The 15,144-nt window shown below is 43.7% G+C and overlaps 1 protein-coding gene across 1 annotated transcript in view; it reads left to right on the top strand.

The window, feature by feature from the left end:
- The window catches only part of LOC122564591 (exonuclease mut-7 homolog), a 180,286-nt gene that overhangs the window by 2,364 nt on the left and 162,778 nt on the right, over positions 1-15,144 (top strand). Inside the window, exon 3 of the mRNA XM_043719679.1 lies at positions 3,097-3,228. Within this exon, the coding sequence (XP_043575614.1) occupies positions 3,097-3,228 (132 nt within the window). The remainder of the gene's footprint in view (positions 1-3,096; positions 3,229-15,144) is intronic.

Raw genomic sequence — 15,144 nt, 5'->3', positions numbered from 1 at the left:
TCTCACACTCTCACACTCTCACACTCTCACACTCTCACACTCTCTCACACACTCTCACACACACACTCGCACGCATGCACGCTCACTCACTCACTCACTCATTCACTCTCACACTCTCACACTCTCACACTCACTCGCACGCACGCATGCTCGCACGCACACACACACGCGCGCACGCACACACACGCGCGCGCGCACACACCGACACACACACGCACACACACACACACACCCATTTTACTGCAACATTTTGACAGGTTCACCTTTGCCCTGTACAGGACCATGTTGGAGAGATTATCTGGGGAAGGGAGGGAGTTAGGGTACACCCCTCCATAAAACTCCAGGGAAAGTGTGGTGAGAGAGAGAGGGCGGGAGGTCAGTCATTTGGAGACGGTGCTTGTTTAGTCACTATAAACAAAAGACGCGATCACTGTTGGAAACACGTCTTTGATATAATGTTTCTATCAGAACCTTGAGATCTCCTTCGGATAATCCGATTTTCAGATAATTGGTATTTGGATAATCGAGGTTCCTCTGTATTGGCTACAACGCATTGCTTTGCCATCACTTTAAGTGCTATATCTATTGCATGATTTTTATATAGCGCAGAGCCACACAAGTGTGCAACCATCTCATTATAGAAGAATTGCCTGTACTGCAGATGGTTATTGAGAGCATTTGTGTGGCACAAATATTATTTGCCATGTATCGTCCCAAGCCTGAATATTGACCAGATCTTATTGCGTTTGAATGTGGACTGCTTCAGTTTCTGAGGAGTTGCGAATTGTGCTGAACGTTGTGAAATTATCAGTGAACTTCCCAAATTCTGACCTTTGTAAAGAATTATTGCTGAAGTAGCTGAAGATAGTTGGGCCTAGGACAGTACTCTGAGGAACTCCTACAGAGACGTCCTGTAGCTGAGATGACAGAGCTCCAACAACCACAGACATATTCCTATGTGCCAGCTATGATTTCAATTAGCAGGGAGTTTACTCCTGATACCCATTGATTCCAGTTTTGGTCAGGCTCCTTGATGCCACACTTGATTGAATGAAGCCTTGATCTCAAAGGCTGTTGTTCTAGCCTCACTTCTGGAATTCAGCTCTTCCATCCATGTTTGAACCAAGGCTGTAGTGAGGTCAGGAGTGGAATGTCCATGAGCAGGTTATTGCTGAGCAGGTACTGTTTGAGAGCACTGGATGGCATCTCTGTAGGAGTTCCTGAGGATAGTATTCCTAGACTCAACAATCTTCAGGCACTTCATCAGTGACCTACATTAGATAGGTCAGAAGTGGGGATGTTCACCGATGATTGCACAACGTTCAGCACAATTTGCAACTCCTCAGATATTGAAGCAGTCCAGATTCAAATGCAACAAGGTCCAGACAATATCCAGGTTTGAGTTGATGGCAAATAACATTTGCCCCACAAAAATGCCAAACAATGACCATCTCCAATACAAGGCATTCTAAGGGACAGCATGGTGGCTCAGTGGTTAGCACTGCTGCCTCACAGCGCCAGGGACCCGGGTTCGATTCCTGTCTCGGCTGACTGTCTGTGTGGAGTTTGCACATTCTCCCTGTGTCTGCGTGGGTTTCCTTCAGGTGTTCTGGTTTCCTCCCACAGTCCAAAGCTGTAGAGATCAGGTGAATTGACCATGCTAAGTTGCCCATAGTGTTAGGTGCATTAGTCAGGGGTAAATATAGGGTAGTGGAATGGGTCTGGGTGGGTTACACTCCAGATTGTTGGTGTGGACTTGTTGGGCCAAATAGCCTACTTTCACACTGTAGGGAATCTAATCTAATCTAAATGACCACCCCTTAAAATTCAGCAGTGTTATCATCATTGAATCTGCCACTGTCAAATATCCTTACGGTTACCATTGATCAGAAACCAGAAGGGCCAGTGGTTAGCACTGCTGCCTCACAGCACCAGGGACCTGGGTTTGAATTCAACCTCGGCAACTGTCTGTGTGGAGCTTTCACATTCTCCCTGTGACTGCGTGGGTTTCCTCAATTTCCTCCCACAGTCCAAAGATGTGCAGGTTGGTTGAATTGGCCATGCTAAATTGCCTATGTGTTCAAGGATGTGTGGTTTGGGTGCATTAGTTAGGGGTTGATATAGAGTAAAAGGATTGGGGAATAGGTCTGGGTGGGTTACTCTTTGGAGGGTCGGTGTGGATTTGTTGGGCCAAATGGCCTGTTTCCACACTGTAGGGGTTCTATGATATACACAGTGACTATCGGAGCAGGTCAGAGGCTAGGAATATTGCGGTGAGTATCTCCCCTTTGACTCCCCAAAGCTGAATTCAAGAGGGGTATAGATGAGGTGAATAGCAAAGTTAATTTCCAGAGGGTGGGGGGGCATTCAAACCTAGACGACATAATTTTGAGGTGAGAGGGGAAAGCTTTAAAAGGGACCTGAAGAGTAACTTTTTCACACAATGTGTGGAGCATTTGTACAGTGAACCACCAGAGGAAGTGGTAGATGCATATACAGTTACACCTTTAAAAGACATATGGACAGTTATATGAATGGGAAAAGTTTAGAGGAATATGGGTCAAATGCAGGCAACTGGGTCTAGTTTAGTTTGGAATCTGGCTGGCATTGATGAGTTTTGTGCTGTATGACTCTATAAGTCAGGAGTGTAATGATATACTCCCCACTTGCCTGGCTGAGTGCAGCTCCAGTGACAGTCAAGCTTGACAGCATCCAGAATGAAGCTTGATTTACACCACATCACAAACATCTACTCCCTCCGCTACTGATGCTCAGTAGCAGCAGTGTGTACTAATCTGCAAGATATACTGCAGGAATTCACTAAGGCATAAAACGGACCTGGATGTATTTGGCTTGGTTGGATTTGTGCGGAGATGCTGTTTTGGGTTTGTTTCCTGGAGTCTGTTGTATGCATGAGAGAGTTCTGTCTTTATTTGCACTTGAAGAATGGGGGGTCCAGGTTTCTTCAAACCCAGTGAAAGCTGAGTCCGAGCCTGTAGAGAAGGATAATTTGTGAAAGGGAAAGGAGGAGTGAGGTTCTGGCTGCAGCTTTTGTAAGATCTTGGACAATTACTGATGTTCTTACCTTCTCTTCAGTTGCGTTCACAGGTGGCTGAAGGCCGCTGCCTCTCTCTGAATTGCTCCGAGAAAGCCAAGGACCAGGCAATTACTGTGCTGAAACATTTCAACGTGCAAATCACTCCAACAGACATCTTCAGCCGCTGTCAGGTAGGGAAGAATGCTTGGTGTGGGTTAGGGAAGTGGTTGGATAGTGCTGTCTTATACACTGGTGAATGTTTCTATGAGCATATAAACCCAAATTGTTTTTGAATAGAATGTTTCTGACCGAACTATACTTTAACTAAGACTAGGGCCTTAAGTAAAAGAAAGAATCATCTTGTATACAAACCCAGTAACTGGTATTTCTTACACAGACTCACTGTATCCTGAGCAAAAGGTCAAGTAACCTTGAGTTTTATATTGGTCTCAGTTTCTAAGTTCATGTTGTACAGAGACCATTCACATTTGCTTTTGTTGATGGTGCTTTGTACAGAAACAGACTGCTGGTGAATTCTGCTTGCACATTCATGTACTGAGTGATCAAACCAGTTTAGCCAAATGTGGTAATTCAGCCTATCTCTCTTAATCTGTGCACAATGTGAGGCTGGGGGCAAGGTCATTGGCTGAATAAGATTCACATGCTGTTCGCAAGGGAAACATTTTTGATATTGTTCTCTGAAATGGCTGAGCTAATCATGTGGCTGTATTCTAAAAAGCAGCTCACTACCACTTTCTGAGGCACTTAAGAACGGGCAATAAACACTCATCCAGCTAGGGACACCCACATTCCGTGAATGAGGAAAAAAATGTTTACAATATGCAGTGTTCCTCTTGATGTGTTTTGAACTGGTTTGGTGTTATGTTAAGTTGTTGTAGTTGATAATTTGTTGATGGGAAATTGCTCTTCTAGTATGCTGTTATGCTAATGTTGTTACTCCCAGAGGCTGTCCATGTGAGAAAGCACTAGTTATGGTAATGACAGTGAGACAGTTTGTAGCTGCCTGCTTCTCAATGGAAGTAAGGTTCTGGTGTAGAGAGTTTTGGGTTGCAGGTTATAGTGAGCTCCTGAATTAGATTGGAATAATCTAATTTCTTGGCTAAAGTTTCTGTCAACTGCAGATATTCCTTGAATCCTTTGCTATGGCATTAATAATTCTCCAACGATGGAGTGTAATAAGCAAATCATATTTTACCCAGTCTTTGCAATAACTTTCCACAATGCCATGGTCTTGAACTGACAAATTCACCATTAATTGTTGTGTCTAACTTAGAATGAAGGTGACTGTTCCTAGACTCCAGATGTTTCTGATCTGATTTGGGGGCAGCACGGTGGCTCGGTGTTAGCTGCTGCCTCACAGCGCCAGGTTCGATTCGCACCTCAGGCGACCGTCTGTGTGAAGTTTGCATATTCTCCCCATGTCTGCGTGTGTTTCCTCTGGGGGCTCTGGTTTCCTCCCACAGCCCAAAGATGTGCTGGTCAGTTGAATTGGACATGCTAAATTGCCCGTAGTGTTAGGTGCATTAGTCAGGGGTAAATATAGGGGAATGGGTCTGGGGGTGGGGGTTACTGTTCTGAGGGTCGATGTGGACTAGTTGGTATAAAGGGTCTGTTTCCATTCTGCAAGAAATCTCATCTAATCAAATCTGTCCTATTACCATTTCTTCTATTCCTCCTTGAAACTGACTTCTACGATAAAGCTGTCTGTTTGAGCTGATCAAAGTTGATTTGATAGAGGAGACACTGCAGCTTATGGAATAGTGACTAATACTGATGCTAGTGAAGATCACCCAGGGCTCCAACAGCCCCATATAGACTGATGTTGGAGATGATGGGCTTCAGTTACACAAAGAGTCAAGAGTTGCTTGAGGCTGTCCTTTGTAGAGTAGGAAAGGAAGGTTAAGGGAGAAATAGTGTTCAGAATTTATGAAGTGTTGTGGATGGGAGAAATCAGTTTTTGAACTGAACTATTTCAAGTGGTACAGGAGTTGGCAGCCAGGAAATGGAGATGGAGATGTAAGGAGACAGAATCAGAGTGGAGAAGAGGGGAATTCTGTGAGCTGTCATTGTAAATTTACTGCTTGACAAGTACCTGGAAGCAGATTCCAAAGTACCAGTTGAAGGAAATTGGATTAATACTTGTTGGGGAAAGCTATCCAGAAATATAGAAAAAGAATAAGCAAGTGGGATTAAATGGCTTTGTTTTTTTCAAAGGCAGAGGCATGTGGGCTGAATGCCCTTTTCCACGCTGTCAGATACTGACTGTAGCGGTCAGTGAAGGTTACATAGAAACATAGGAATTAGTGGGAGTAGTGTCATAAAGGAGAACGGCTAAAACACATAGAGAAACTCGTCTCACCTCTATAATCTGTTAAAAAGAGTGGTTAAATAAAAAAAAGCTCTGATATTCACTTTATAAGCAATTAGAAACAATATATTGATTTAACCCTAACTATTCTCGGACTGAACAAAATTCTATTGGTGTGCTTTTCCAATAAACACAAGTCGTATTTATATAAACCCAAGTAATAAGAAAAAAATAGATTAAAACCTTATCTCTCTAAGTCTACACAGAACGTGTCTTCCAACATGCTGTGCCTTCTCCACTGTCTCTGCAGCCATATGTGCCTTTCTTCGCTGATCCTGCTGTCAGGGATATTTTCTCAGTGAATTCTTCTGTGAGGACTTTTAGCTAGAAGTGCTGTGGTACCTTTTATGGATAGATGGTGCTGTCTTAGACAGCTTAGAGACTTTTTGTGAGAGTTAGATGTTTATTTCTCAGATGGCTGTTCGCTCCCACCCCGATCTTTAAAAACCCTCTCTTTATGTACTTTGGGTGACATATCAGTTTTCATACATTAGCATTGGTCTGAGGTTGTCAGAGCCATCAAATTTTAAATCACTTGGCTTTCAATTTCTGTGTGCTTGGGTTAAATTAATTGGTTGATTCAAGCTAATTGCCAAACCATCAAAACAAGCTTAAAATTTCCAATCAAGCAGCCAATTGGTCCATGTTTTAATTTCAGAACTGTCTGTAATCTGCAGCTCTGGCCAGCCAGGTTTTTCTGTATAAATGTCTAATCTTAGAAAAGCACTTTACTGTACCATTTAAAGGAACCATGCAGTCTTCCCTCCCCCTTCCGTCCTCCTCCCCCTTTCCTTGATGCAGTCTCCTAATTGGCAGTCTATCCATTCACCACCATATTGAGGATCATGGCTGAGCAGCCCAGGCTGCCAGCTGCAGTTAGAAGCCTGACTATTCAACCTCAGTGGCCTCACCACAACAGGTTGGTGTTACTAACACACGTCAGAGATTGCAAGGGTCCCTGCTTGAGGGGACCACTTCAGGAGCTTGGATGCAAGGTTCCTTTTCAAACATCATGATGTGACGATGCAATCACTTTAACAAGGTTTGTTTGTCCTTGGGTTTCTTTAAGAGAAGTTGTAAAGGCAAATGTGCTGAGGGGTCTAGAAAGAGCCTAGTTTAACAACGGTGAGGGAGTGGCCAGCTCTCCCAGTTCAGGTTTTTTCTAGTTTGGTTTTAGCTGTGGCAGTCATAGATGCTGGAATCCAGGGAAGGCCGCAGCTTCAGCCAATGTTTCTTGACTGACTCTCTCTTTGAATATTGTTTCCTCTTGCCTGTAAGAATCTGTGTTTCAATTTGCCTTTTTGCTAAGGGTGTGTCTTTGGGATGTTACTGGATTGGAATAGTTCCATAGTTAAATTGCTATATCGGGTTGGTTAAGTTTTCCAGTAAAGTTATTCTGAATTTCATTTTCTTTTGTTTGTGTTTCAACTGTAGTGCTTAAATAAGTTCTGTTTTGCTTAAAGCTGAGCGGTTTGACCAGCTGCAACACACCTGGAATATCCACTTCACATCTATCTTTTAAATAAGAGAAAGGTCGGGTCTAGGCTACATTCTTAAAACATTTTGAGGGTGTCTGGCCCAGTCCATAACAATGAGACTTTTAGATTAGATTAGATTACATTACAGTGTGGAAACAGGCCCTTCGGCCCAACAAGTCCACACCGACCCGCTAAATAAGAGAAAGGTCGGGTCTAGGCTACATTCTTAAAACATTTTGAGGGTGTCTAGCCCAGTCCATAACAATGAGACTTGAAGCTGTTGGGTCTCTCCGAATGGAGGGATAACTGATCCAATCCATTGTTCACATTATGTGCAACTCCCTGCCCAGGACTCCATCACTGGAGTATGAGTCTCCAGCTGCTGCAGGCAGAGTGCCTCAGTTGTGACGTCCATATATGGTGGGTGGGGTGCTGCTGGCAATTCCGCTTAAATGGGGCCTTAACAGTATTGGGAGAAAGTGAGGAATGCAGATGCTAGCGATCAGAGTCAAAGAGTGTGCCGCTCGAAAAGCACAGTCGGTCAGGCAGCATCCGAGGAGCAGGAGAGTCAGTGTTTCAAGCATAAGCTCTTATATTTCTGACGAGCAGCTTATGCTTAAAACATTGACTTTCCTGTTTCTTGGATGCTGCCTGACCGGCTGCACTTTTCCAGTGCCACATTTTTTGACCCTTAACAATGTTGGCTTACCATTTTTGTCGATTGTGCAGTCCATCTTAATCACTGAACACACTGTCCGCCCCACCACCCTGGAAAATTTCCAGACTACGGCAGTGGATTTGGGACCCAGCTCTTCCCTGTCTCAACTTCAAGCCATAGGCCCAGGAAAATGCAGCCTGTGAGTGCCTGTTGGGTTCACTGTGCCCAGCACCTTCATGTTTTCAGCTTCATGTTCACATGATGTTGAATGTTGTGAAAATGTATCTTCCACCTGACCAGGCAGTACTTTGATTAAATAAATTAATAAAGTGGGTGCAATTATTTAATTATTAATTTCCATAATGAATTTTGTTGCTTTCACTTACTGTTTGCTGATTGGCAATTCAGTCTGAAAGATAGCCTGCACAAACAGCACGAAGAATTTGGACATTGTACATTCAGGATTCCTTTGTTCAGGGTTCCACGGTGAGATGGAATGGGACCAGTGACATCAGCTGGTGTTAAATGACAGTGTCTGTAGGGACCTGGCAGAAAGAAAATCAACGCACTGGTTACCTGGTAACTTGGTGCTATCCGGAAAGCTGCACATACTGACTGCACCCTGTTGAGCTTCTCTCCGGCCTAGTTCTCATAACAGCCCAGGCAGCATAGCCTAGTTCCCACAGCCCTTCAAGTTTCCTGCCAAGAATTTAGTGTCTTAAGAAAGCTAATGGAGCATGAAGGTCACTGTGTGAGAAAATCTCAGGCCACGACGATTATTTTCAGTGAATTTGACATGGTGCTGTGTGGGTTTAGACAGAGACTCACCAGCATGTCAGACTGAAATGTGAGGTATGGGTTTAGGAGCAGTGCGTGGAATCTCTGAAGTAATTTCAACTGACGATTGGAAACTTTTCACAGTTGTATTCCTTCTGCCATATATTTTTTTCATTAAATTTCCAACTTATGGAGATCACAACCTTCCCGAAAAACTGTATCAGGATAACTCCCACTTTCTTCAGTGGTCTGTGCTTGAAGAGAGTTGGAGTTTGTTCTTGTCGGTGCCGATTATCAGTGCAATTCTGGGCCAATGAAGCTAAATCAGTTTGTCAGATTTTATGTTCAAGTTTTCAAGCCCAGCAGCCCTCTGCTTGCTGTGATTCTTTCTGCGAGTTTGAGCTTGAGTTGTCTGGTTAGGCATTGACTGACCATGGCACAGAATGAAATTGAGAATATCCAAAAGGGATGTTCATATCACAGGTGTGCCAGTTTATAGCAAAAATGTTTCATATTTAAGAATATTTAAACTGCTAAGAAACTGCTGCACACCAGTGAAACAACTTGTTCAGTTCAAGTTTTACAAAGTTATTTTCTGTAGTATGGAACCTGGTTTCTCATTGGCAGTGGAGAATGTTATTTTTATTGTTAAGAATGCTTATATTGCTGATGGACCGTTTTTGTCTGTATATCTGCACTAGTTTAAAAATGAGGTTGTTGAGAAATAGTTTATAATTGCAAGAAAAATAAAGTAAACATTTAGGTTCTGTTATGCTGCCCAATTGTATTGTCTCATGAAAGCTGTTTGAATGCTAATCATGCAAATAGGTTTTAGCTAGAATTCATTGAACCAGTGAAAGACTGAGCACAGTCTGGACCCAAAATTGTAATTATGTGAATCTGATAAAGGAGAGAAATTATATTAATACAATGTCTTTTATACTCTGATGCCCCATGCTGTTCACAGCCAATATCATACTTTTTGATGTGTCATTGCTGTTGTGACATCCTGACTGGAGCTCTGGGATAGTTGATGCTGGTTAACGTGCTAGATTAGATTAGATTGCCTACAGTGTGGAAACAGGCCCTTCGGCCCAACCAGTCCACACCGACCCTATGAAGAGTAACCCACTCAGACCCATTTCCTTCTGACTAATGCACTTAGCACTATGGGCAATTTAGCATGGCCAATTCACCCACCCTGCACATCTTTGAACTATGGGAGGAAACCAGAGCATCGGAAGAAACCCACGCAGACAAAGGGAGAATGTGCAAACTCCACACAGTCTCCCGAGGCTGGAATCGAACCTGGGACTCTGGTACTGTGAGGCAGCAGTGCTAACCATGTCGCTAGGATTATGCTTTTGTTTCGAGGAGATGCGGTTTGAATTATGACTTTTTTTGCTATGGCTAATAAAGGTTAAGGTGACCAGATTCTGGATTAGTGGTGCTGGAAGAGCACAGCAGTTCAGGCAGCATCCGAGGACAGGCAAAATCGATGTTTCGGGCAAAAGCCCTTTATCAGGATGAAGGGCTTTTGCCCGAAACGTCGATTTTGCCTGTCCTCGGATGCTGCCTGAACTGCTGTGCTCTTCCAGCACCACTAATCCAGAATCTGGTTTCCAGCATCTGCAGTCATTGTTTTTAACCTCTTAAGGTGACCAGAGTTTGGTTCATTTAGTTAGAGTTGCAATTCTGGTAATCTGAAATGAAAGCCAAAAATGCTGGCAATATTTGGAAGATCTAGCAATATCAGACAAAGGTAATTGACCTATAATGTCAACTTCTCTCCACTCAACTCCTTCCTGCCCTCTTGTCATTCCTCAGTGCCATTAATAAATCATTTCACTGAGCATTAATCTTCAAGTCCCTAAAGATCCAAAATACCTTCAGATGAGTTACATAGTCTACTTGAGTATAAACAGTTTCTGCCCCTGAAAGTTCACCTAAAGCACCCTGCCTCAGTACTGTGATGCCCTATCCCTGGCACATTGTATAAACTGCGGGACAAGGTGAGCTGGTATGCACATTCTTTTGCAGTCTCTGTTTTACTGCACTCCCTCCCTCTCAGCATCTCAGCATTCTGTTACTTCAGCAGAATTCGGAAGTGTTGACCTGAACTCAGAGCTTTTGTAATGATTTGTGCACTTGTCAGGCCACGTTGAGGACTTTGGTCCACAAGTCTGTGTCTCATTAAAGTATCATGTACAGATTTCATTTTACATTAAGATTTTGAAGTCTCTACCCACGAGAACATCTCTGATGCAGTTAGCACCTGGGCTGCAAGCACGTGGAATATCACAACTGCATCTCCATGGTCACTACATTTGCATTCAAAAACTACCTGGAATAAGTTGTGCTACTTCTCCCTGTAAGCCTGTCTCATTCTCTCTCTCTGTTTCTCTCTCTCTCTCTCTCTTCCTGCTGTGTATTTCTTCATTCTGAGATTCTGCATGTCTGTCTCTCTGCCTCATGTATTTTACATCCCACACTGGTGCCAAGCCTTCCCCCTTTTGGCCGAGAGCCCTGCTTGACACTGTCCCCACTGCCCACGTTGCACATGATGCTTAGAGGTATGTTTTCTCCCGGCTCAGGTTCCTGCCCTTTAACCAACTGAGACAGGCTGAATCAGCTGACACAGGTTAGCATGAAAGGAATGCGTTGTAAATGGACTGTAAAAGTTGGGAATTTTAACACCTGTGATGTGTCTTTTTATAGCTACTATTTGACCATAATGTAAAATTGCTCAGATAATATTTTAAAATAAATTGGCAGTTAACGTAAATTAGACCGGGTTGTATAAGGATGGTTGGAGATTGTGGAAAACCGTCTGACCCCAGGCAGTCAGATCTGCAGTAAGTGGCTGCATCTCGGGGAACATCCATTTTGATGTTGAACTGGAGTTGGAGGTGCAGGCATTGTGAGACATTGTGGGGTAAGGTTCTGTTGTGATATCGATCTAGTTGGACAGCATGTTTAACTCTTGAGTCAGGCAGGTAAGGGGGCCTTAGATGCAGTGTTGGCTGAGCCACAGATCTTGTCCCTTTCCAATGGATCCAAGGTTTTTTGCTGCCTGTAAAGATGGAACCAGATGCTGTAGGGTGGATGACCAAACTGATTCTGATGCTGTGGTGTAGGAAGCCATTCAAGTAGGAGAAGGTAAGAGGGACAAAGTATTAAGAGAGAATGTCCTCTGCAGCTGTGATTGGAAGTGTGTGCAGGTCTCCGGTATCAGGGTTACCATGTCCCTCTTGGCTTTAGATGAAATAGGAGAGCACCAATAACATTAGAAAAACAAGAAATGAGGCCCTGCTGTGAGAGCTTTGAGAAGTTAGGGTTCATGTCAAAAGCAGGACCTTCAAGGTTGGGAGATCTGCGAGTGCAGAAAGATTGTGCCAGGAATGAGGAACCTCAGTTTGAGGATGGATTGAGGGAATTGGGACTCTCCTCCTTGGAAAGGAAAGGGCAGAGTGAAGATTTAGTAGAGGTTCTCAAAATCAAGAGCATACTGGACAGAGTAAATAGGGAGAAGCTGTTCCCATTCATCAAAGAAAAATGAACGAGAGGACATTCATTTGAAGTAATCTGAAAATTAAGCAATGGTGATGTAAGAAAAAACCCGTCCAGCCAGTTAGGGTATGGAATGCACTGGCTGGAATTTTGGTGGAGGCGGGGTCGTTTGAGGCATTAAAGAGAGCATTGGATGGTTATTTGGACAGAGATGCTGTACATTGGGGAAAAGATAGGAGATTGACACTAGCTGATAGAGCTGGTGGTGGCATGATGGGCTGAATGGCCTTCTGGACCATACTAATTCTGTTATTCGGCGATCTTTATTCTGTTTGCAGAAATATTCTTGAATTTGACGTGCTGCTGGGATCCTGAGTACTGTTCCCAGACCTGCACAAAGCCAGACCAGTCTTGATGCGCTTTATTCACAAAGACAGCTTCTCGAACAGCCTGTCTGAATCACACTGCCCCTGCCTGGCTTTACAGGCCGATAATTCCATGTGAGGTATGGTGGACTGGAGTGCACAGGCAGTGTCTGATGCTTCCATTCCTAGTTTGTAGGTCTCAACAACCTGAGTTGGCACGTTGGATGACGCAGTGGCTAAGTGGGTGACACAGTGGCTCAGTGGTTAGCACCGTTGCTTCACAGCACCAGGGGGGACCCGGGTTCCATTCCAGCCTCTGGCAACTGTCTGCGTGGAGTTTGCACATTCTCCATGTGTCTGTGTGGGTTTCCTCCGGGTGCTCCGGTTTCCTCCCACAGTCCAGGTCAGGTCAGGTGACCAGGTCAGGTGAATGGCCATACTAAATTGTCCATAGTGTTCAGGCATATGTAGGTTAAGTGCGTTTGTCAAGGGAAATGTAGAGTAAAAGGGTCAGGGAATGGATCTGAGTGGGTTACTCTTTGGAGGGTCAGTGTGGACTTGTTGGGCCAAATGGCCTGTTTCCACACTGTAGGGATTCTATGATTCTATCTAGGAGAAACTAACTGAGGTTTCAAAATTCCCACTGGCAAGTTTATCAGTTATTGGCCAGCAGTTCAGAGGATCACAAATCATTCCAAAGATAATGAATAAATTGGCTTAAAAGATGAAGGTTAGAATGACAGCAGGAGCAGTAGTAAATCTGAGTTTTAAAAAAAACACAAAAATGGAGAAGGAGAAAATAGAATTCTAAAGTAAATAAGCAAGAAGTATAAAACTGGCTTTCAGTAGTATACGGTATTTCAGAAGCCTGTATGTACAAAGGAAAAAGTGAGGAAAGTAAACATGAGACAAGAAGTTAAAATGGGAGTTCGGGAAACACAGCTGTGCTAAGCTGACTATTTCAATTTGTGTTCACACTGAAAGTCAGATAAATTATGCCAAAAATAATCGCAGCAAGAGAATATTGAGTGTGAGGAACTTAAAGTAATAAATAGTCACAAAGGGACAAACTGGAGAAAGTAATAGGTTTTAAATCCAGCAAATCTCATGAAAAATAGAAGAAATGAGAGTTATTGTCCTTGACATCAAGAAACCCAAGCAAAACTGGAGCCAATGGGAATCAGAAATCACCCGTTCTCCCCTTGTCAGTCGTACCTGGCGCAAGTAATGTGGTTGTCTTTGTTAGAGGTCAGTCATCTCAGCTTCAGGGCATCTCTGCAGGAGTTCCTCAGGATAGTATCCCAGACCCAACTATCTTCAGCTGCTTTGTTAATGATCTTACTCCACTCCAACACCCAGTGGCCAGAAGTTAGGATGTTTGCTGATAACTGCAGAATGTTCAACACCTTTTTTTAAACTCCTCAGACAATGAAGCAGTCCATGATCAAATGCCACAAGACCTGGACAATATCCAGGTTTAGGCTGACAGGTTGCAGTAACTTTCATGTCACACCAGTGTCAGGCAGTGACCAAGAGAGAATCTAACTATCACTCCTTGTCACTCAGTGGCATTACTGTCACTTAATTCCCATTGTCCTGAGGTCACCATTGACCAACATTTTAATTTGCTAATTTACCTCCTGACTCTCCTCAGCCTGTCCATCAATGACAAGGCCCAAGTCAGGAATGTGATTAAATATTCTCCACTTGCCTGAATCTGTGCAACTCCAACAGTACTCCAGAAGCTGGACAACATCATGCTAAAAAACATTCCACTTGATTAGCATCATATTCACAATTATTCATGCTCCCTTCTGCTGATATGCAATACCACCTACACAACGCGCTGTAGAAATTCACCAAAACTCCTTAGCTAGCACCTTCCATACCCATGATCACTTCCATCTAGAAGGACAGGAGTAGCAAATACATGGGAATACCACTGCCTGCAGGTCCTCCTCCAAGCCACCCTCACTCTGACTTGGAAATGTATGACAGTTCCTTCAGTGTCACTGAGTCAAATTCCTGGCATTCTCTTCCTAAAAGTATTGTGATCTATCGTCAGCAAATGGACTGCAGTGTTTCAAAAAGACAGCTTGCAGCCACGAGGTGCGTGTGATAAATGCTGGCCAGTCAGTGCTGCCCACATCCATGAATTAGTATGATAAAAGCTACAGTGATGGCAAATGCAGTAAGTATGATCTTACAAAATTCCCAAGGTTCTAGAATGGCATCAGTGGATTAGAAAGTAGTAAATGTAATGCTGAATTTGGAAAGATTAAGCAGAACTTGAGGCTATTTAACCTGATTGTTAACTGTTGATAGTTGGAACTTGACACTTGGGAAATCGTAATATGGAGAAGCAGTGGTAACACAGTATTCTGAAAGGGAAATCAGGTTTAAGAAATCTGTCAAAGTGTTTTGAAGGTGTAACATTTGCAGAATGTGGACTCCTCTGACTAGGCCCGTGTTTGTTGCTGTATATCAAAGTTATGTTAAACTACTATTGGACCTTAGTTAGATCATATATGGAATAATGTGCCCAGTTCTGACCTCCATGTTATAAAAGTGATTAGGGCATGTGTTTGAGGAAGAGAGTGCGAGCGCGTGAGGGCGAGAGTGCATGCATCTGCTTGAGGGAGAGAGTGCACATGTGAGGGAGAGGGTGCATGTGTCTATGCTTGAGGGAGAGAGTGCATGTGTGTATGCGAAGGAGAGTATGTGCAGATGTGTGTATGCATGAGATGGGGAGAGTGTGCGCGAGAGGGAGAGTGTGTTTGCGTGGGTGAGTGAGGGAAAGCATGCATGTGTGTGTGCATGAGGGAGTGAGTGTGTGTCTGTGAGGGAGAGTGAGTGTATGCTTGTGTGTGAGGGAGAGAATGTGCGTGAGGGATGGAGAGTGTGTGTGTGCTTGAGGGAGAGAGTGCAGG

The sequence above is a fragment of the Chiloscyllium plagiosum genome, chromosome 30 (genome assembly GCF_004010195.1).
Source record: "Chiloscyllium plagiosum isolate BGI_BamShark_2017 chromosome 30, ASM401019v2, whole genome shotgun sequence".
In the NCBI taxonomy this organism is placed as follows: Eukaryota; Metazoa; Chordata; class Chondrichthyes; order Orectolobiformes; family Hemiscylliidae; genus Chiloscyllium; species Chiloscyllium plagiosum.
This window is presented reverse-complemented; position numbering and strand designations above follow the sequence as displayed.